This window comes from Cydia fagiglandana, chromosome 7, assembly GCF_963556715.1.
Source record: "Cydia fagiglandana chromosome 7, ilCydFagi1.1, whole genome shotgun sequence".
Classification (NCBI taxonomy): Eukaryota; Metazoa; Arthropoda; class Insecta; order Lepidoptera; family Tortricidae; genus Cydia; species Cydia fagiglandana.
The window spans coordinates 4,672,596-4,679,305 of NC_085938.1; the positions used below are offsets into that span (position 1 = coordinate 4,672,596).

Below are 6,710 nucleotides of genomic sequence, written 5' to 3' on the forward strand. Positions count from 1 at the left end.
GTAATAAATTAATAATGGTATGGTTAATGGTTATGTGCCATACGATGTTCGCTGATGGATTCGAAATAGTTAGTAATCTCAGATTTTTACACATAATTATGACTATATTTCTTAACGTTTTTTAATTTTTTTAATATTATTTCTATAATTGTTCTAAAGGTTTTCTTATTAAACTTAAAGGAAGAATGCCATAATAAAACAACTATAGTTAAAAAAAAAACAATTAAAAACTACATAAAACTACAACTAACTACAACGTAAACTAAAATAACCTATAAATAAAAAACTGGCTCCAGTTCTGTGCCTTGGGGCAGGGTGCCAAGAAGGCTGGCGGCATTGCCGCGCTGGACGGCACTACCAATGTGTTGCGCAAGGTATGAGCCATCCCTCTTGTCACCCGTCGCCTCCACGAGGCGCTTCGCCAGCTCGGCGAATATGCCGTGGGCGCCCCACGGCCCGAGGGTTTCCACCCCAAACGGCTCAAACATTATGTAGTAGAATAAATAAAATATAAATATAGTTACATTTTATCGTAAAAACATAATAAAGACGATATCAATGTTTGTTTGTTCACCTTGATATTTATTTACAAGGGAATTGCATACCACTCGACAAAGAGCAGTTATCATCTGAGTGAGACAAGGGACTTGAACAATTAAATAATACCGTCCTATAACTGTTCGTACACAAATACTAAGAAATCTCTTATCTCGCCATACACGACGATATTATGTCAATATTGAACTAGACTGACATTAATAGGTATTACAGATTAATATTATACAAATAAAGATAATTGAGGAAAATTTAATTATTTCATTTAGTCGAGATTGTTCGCAATAGTGACAAACACATAATACTTAACAAAATCCAAAATGGATAAAAAAATAAAAGAAATAGAAGAACATAATAACGAAATTGGTAATAAAAATGAAGCTAACGAAAGATCACCACTTAAACTTGAATCAGAAGATAAAAGTAAAAATGAATCCAAAACAAAAGAAAAACTAACGTTTCGAGAAAGGCTAAAATTAATAAAAGACAACACAACAGTTGAACCAGTGATGGCCTGCTATGTAATGCCAAGTGTATTAGCTTCATTAGCAACACAGAATTTAAATTTAGAGAAAGCTTGTCGTGTAAATTTGAATTTCACTAATGAAATTTGTGATGCCCTGTATTTAAGACAGACAGAAAATTACACATACTACGAAGAAGAAGTCCAGAAATTAACAGCCAGTGTGCAAGCTTGGAAGAACGTGATACAGACAGCTTTGCCAGTGTTACTAATTTTATTTGTCGGTGCTTGGAGCGATAAAACTGGTAAAAGGAAGCCATGTATACTTTTGCCCATAGTAGGCGAGTTTCTTACTTGTATAGGATTCATGGTAAACACATATTACTTTTATGAATTACCTGTGGAAGCGGCGGCGTTGACGGAGGCTATATTCCCTGCTATCACTGGAGGGTGGTTCACTAATTTCATAGGTGTCTTCAGCTACATAGGTGATATAACTTCGGTAGAAAACAGAACATATAGAGTGGGAATTGTGAATCTTTGTATGTCATTGGGCTACCCTATTGCTAGTGCGCTAAGTGGTGTATTGTTAACCTGGGTAGGCTATTATGGGGTGTTTTCAATATCAGCCGCGCTCTATTTGTTTAGCCTGATTTATGGATACTACTATTTGGAAGATGTGAAAAGGGATAATCAAGAGAAAAAGGTAAAGATTTCCACCTGAACACATTCCTACACTTGTAATTCCTATTAATCCCTTCTATATAATACCTAATTATAAATGCGAAGGAAATATAACTCTGTCTAGATAGAATCAGAAGATCAGCCAGCTACTATTAATGTATAAACTCCTACACTAGTACAACAAAAAAAATCGTCAGTTTGTTACCTTGCCGTTTTTAAACCGCTGAACCGAATTCAGTGAGATTTGGTATGGATATAGTTTAAGGACAAAAGGACATAAATGGTAGTCAATCATCATCATCATTCCACGCAGACGAAGTCGGAAATAGAATATATATAGATCCACTAAACTTGATTGTCCTTCAATAAGAAGTTAAAAGCATGCCCAGAAAATGTAATAGTACAAAATTATATTTCAAAAAGATTTTGAAAATGAAATTTTCAGAATGATAACTTAAATTTCCAGAAACCAAAAAGTTGTAAGGAACATGTGACCGAATTCTTCGACGTGAGACTTGTGTCCGAAACGTTTAGAGTTGTCTTTAAACATGGCGCTGGCAACAGACGGCTTCGAGTCTGTCTGCTGCTTATCGTTGTCTGCGTCATATTTGGTCCAATGCACGGTAAGTTGTGTAATGACTGAACATGTATTAATTTTATTTGTATAAAGCTTACAAAGCTATTTGTACAAAGGTTTATGTGACATCTCCTCTATCACAATCAGCGTCGTACTACAAGTTGTTAACAGATGGTGTTAGCATTTCCTACATTACGCTAAGAGAGTTCCGAACGTCAGTTGCAATACAACTCCTAATACATATAGGTACCTCTACACCTCCTAACCAACTCTTATTGGACTTCGGTCCACAGGCTCAACATCCGCCGTAAGAGAGTGCTCTCAATTGACCCTCTCTAGGTAGTAGGTACATATAATTTACATCTCCATTACATTTAAGATGGTATCTTAAAATACGTAGGAAAAGGTGTCACATTAGATAGGTAAACATCACAACAAAAAAATTCGGATAGTCTTGTATTTTACACCTAATTTTGCTTCTTATAACGATTAATAACTGGGAGACCGAACTATGCTCGGAAAACATATAAAAACTCAAACATGCTCGTTTTCCTAGAGATAAGACCTAGCTAGATCGATTTTTCGCCCCCAAAAACGCCCATATAACAGATTACTTATCTATGCATACAGTATGTAAACTTACTAAAACCATTTACTAAAGCCCGTTAATGAATGGGTCACACTGAGCAACTTTTACTATGGCACCGACTCCGAAATCGCGAAAAAAAATTTGGTTATTTCATACATTTTGCTGGTTTAGCATTGAAATTTTCTGTGGGAGAGCCAATTTTTTTTTCGCGATTTCTGGGTTGGTGCCATAGTAAAAGTTGCTCAGTGTGACCCATTCATTAACGGGCTTGAGGAATGAATGGTTTTAGTAAGTTTACATACTGTATAGCAAATTTCATCGAAATCTTTAGAGCCATTTCCGAGATCCCCGAAATATATGAATACACAAAAATTGCTCGTCTAAAGGTCAAAATATGTATTAAGGACCGACTTGACGTAACAAAATATGAATATGCAGCCAGACAGACTTAATGACGGATTGCGTGCTTAAATTAGTTTTGTTTTTTCAGGTGAATATACCATAATGTACCTGTTTACGAGGTACAGATTCAATTGGGATGAAATGCAATTCAGTATTTGGTCGACATACAGTATTGTAACTAATTTGCTAGGTAAGTGGAAAATTAAAATATCTCATATTTTATGCTAAAGCAAATAAAAAGGAACGTCAATAACTTCTTGTTAATGTACTAAAAACTGCAAATATATTGCTAATGTTGAATTCAAGGAAAAATAATTACCTGGTAGCACTCCGACTCGCACTTGACCGTTTTCTTATCTTTGCAGCATGTAATGGTAATCTTTCGGTCTAGTTTAATTTTTTATTGTTTATTTATAAATGAAATCGTTTTATTTGTTAACTGTGGTTTTCAGGTACTATATTCTCAATCAGCCTGTTCAGCAAATACATGAAGCTGGATGACACGATCCTGGGCATCATTTCCAATATCAGCAAAATTGTAGCCGCCTTTGCTTATGCCTTTGCTAGGAACGACATGGAAATATATTTAGGTAAGAGGATTTCTAGTAAGGACGCTAGCGCGAAGAATTTCGTACATTGACACACCATTTGGTATCTCTATCGCACAAGTGCGTGCATCTTTAAGGAATTAAAATAGTTAATTGAATTGATACTTGTACTTACATCTGTTGATAATTTATATAATAGAATGTCACTCTTAGAGTGACATTCCATTTCCATAGAATTAGCAATAGAATGTCACTCTCTTAGAGTGACATTCCATTTCCAACTGCAGCTGCAATACTGTTCATTTTACTATGGGAATTGACAATGACAGCGACGCGTTTCCATAGTAAAATTAACAGTATTGCAGCTGCAGTTGGAAATGGAATGTCACTCTTAACGTGCCCTTGTAGCCTATTATTTAGCTCAATAAGTGTACTTATGTTTTAGTTTGAGTTTTGACATTATGTGCCACAAAAACGGGACAATTTTTAAAATTATCTCTGACCTTTGGAAAAGTCTTCTAAAAGACCAAAGACCAATGTCGTCCTCGAAACATCAGAGGTCATTATAAAACTGTACTATATCAAGTCCCGTTTTCATAATCATATATTAATGTGTAAAAATCGTGACAGTTTAAATCAGTGTTTTAACATTGCGAAGTAATGCATTGAATTGATTTCCATTACAGCACCTCTGCTGGAGATCCTGAACGGAACTTCGTTTATAGCCATGCGCTCAATCGCCACGAAACTTGTGAGCGGGGAAGAATTCGGTAAGTGGCCAGAGGGTTTTTTTATTGATTTTATTGAAATGCATTGTTGTAAATAAAGGTTGCGCCTATGATGGCCCATATTTTTTTAATTCTTATTTTTTATATATACTTGCAATTTTGTCTATGGTACTGCCGAAAATGGACCCTTAATTTGAATACATTCAAACTTTAAAAAGTATAAATTTTGGAAATAAGGCAAACAGAGCCGGGCCAACTAACCTCCTTATTCATAAACGCGCTACAAACCTCAATTATCTAATAATCGTTTGTCCTTATCTGTCATTTTGACTTATGTATTTGTAAGAAAGGGATAAAACATATAATAACTAAATCAGGCCCGTAAAGTTTTATGGTAAGTGTATACTTTTTATTACTTACATTACTTATACATTTGCAGGCAAAATGAACTCCCTCTTCGGGCTAGCAGAAGCCACAATGCCGCTAGTGTATGGACCGCTCTACTCGCGGGTCTACATGGCCACGCTGAACGTTCTACCAGGCGCTGTGTTCCTGCTCGGCGCTGTCCTCACGCTACCTTCCATAGCCATATTTGGGTAAGCACTGTGCAATAATAATAATAATTTTAGCTTATATACGTCCCACTGCTGGGCACAGGCCTCCTCTCAAGTACGAGAGGGTTTGGGCTATAGTCCCCACGCTGCGGATTGGGGACTTCACATACACCTTTGAATTTCTTCGCGGATGTATGCAGGTTTCCTCACGATGTTTTCCTTCACCGAAAAGCAAGTGGCAAATATCAAGTGGCGCGAACTCGCATGCGATTTTAGTTACATTGCGGACTGTTGGTTACGTCCAATTCAAACGACCGATCAAAAACCGCAATGTAATGAAACTCGTCTGAATGAGCCCTTTTAATTCTGTAATGCGACATGCTAAAGACAGCCCAAAAACATTTAAGGCTTGAAAAATAAAATACAAGTGAAATTAGGTACATCATTTACAAATTAATACTACCCTATTCATGTTGGTATACAAAAGTTTTGTATTTTTAGGTGGCTTTACTTCGAACACAAGAAAGACCAGGTGCAAAAATCGACCGACGTGGAAAATGTTGATTAAAGGTTATTATTTTATACTTAATAAAATATTTTTCTAATAAACCGTTGCTCAAGTAACATATCTCTACTTTTATTTTAATTATTTAATAAAATACATCGTAAATCATACGTAAGCCGCTCCCCACAAGGGATAATCTTAGAATCAGTCTCTAGTAAATTATAAAAATTATACACAGTAAAAAATATTTTATAGCCATATTTTAATAAATTTGTAAAATGGGAATATTTGTTAACAATACCTTGTATTTGATCTTTTTATTTTCATATCTGATAGTTTCAGGTAAACTACGAGTATTACCACAGAATAAATAATAGTACTAGGTACAGAAGACTCACTCTCTAACAAAACGCGTCTGTTACGATCAGAACAGATATGGCCGCTAGGTGGCGACAGCGCCACGCGCGGCTTATGGCAAACCCCAAAATTGGGGTCGAACGGATGCACTTTTAGCTACCTGTAGCAAAGCAACGAAATCGCGGAGTGAGACACGCCTGGTATTACTAGTTACCTATGGAACACGTTTCCTTAAGGTTATATTGCCGTAGTACCTGTTTATTCAAGGAACGGATAAAGGTTAACTCATGCTAGACCGGGCCGGGGCGGGGCCGGAGATTCCGGCGCTTCGTTTTCTATGGAAAGCACCACGTGATCACCGATCAGGCGTCATAGAAAATGACATGACTGTGTCAATAACATATTAAAAAATCATGGAGAATGGAAAATATTTAGAAGTGGGAAAACGTTTTCTCTTTTTGTATGGATGATCGCGTGCCTATAACCTACTTCCCTCTTAAAACCTGAAAACAGTATAAGTTAAAATTTACACATTCTGCCGTATTCGAACTTCAAGATATTCACAAGAGACGACAGGTACTAGATCCATTCTTTTGCAGCGCAATTCGGGCAACCAATGTCACTTTTACGTTAGATAGAGTAAGATATCTATTAGATGTCAATTGGATCTCTAAGTCATATCCTGTGGAAATCGTTCAAGAGTATCTCCAGAATCGCGCAAATGTCAAATTTGACAGGTTAGACCTTA

General features: G+C 36.3%; 1 protein-coding gene across 1 annotated transcript; it reads left to right on the plus strand.

Moving 5' to 3' along the window:
- The first annotated feature begins 681 nt into the window (after positions 1 to 681).
- LOC134665699 (proton-coupled folate transporter-like) lies at positions 682 to 5,704 on the plus strand. The gene is made up of 7 exons (XM_063522656.1): positions 682 to 1,724; positions 2,169 to 2,325; positions 3,359 to 3,460; positions 3,723 to 3,860; positions 4,505 to 4,588; positions 4,986 to 5,142; positions 5,602 to 5,704. The coding sequence occupies exons 1-7, from the start codon at positions 876 to 878 to the stop codon at positions 5,666 to 5,668; spliced, it is 1,554 nt and encodes a 517-aa protein (XP_063378726.1). The 5' UTR covers positions 682 to 875; the 3' UTR covers positions 5,669 to 5,704.
- The last annotated feature ends 1,006 nt before the right edge of the window (positions 5,705 to 6,710 follow it).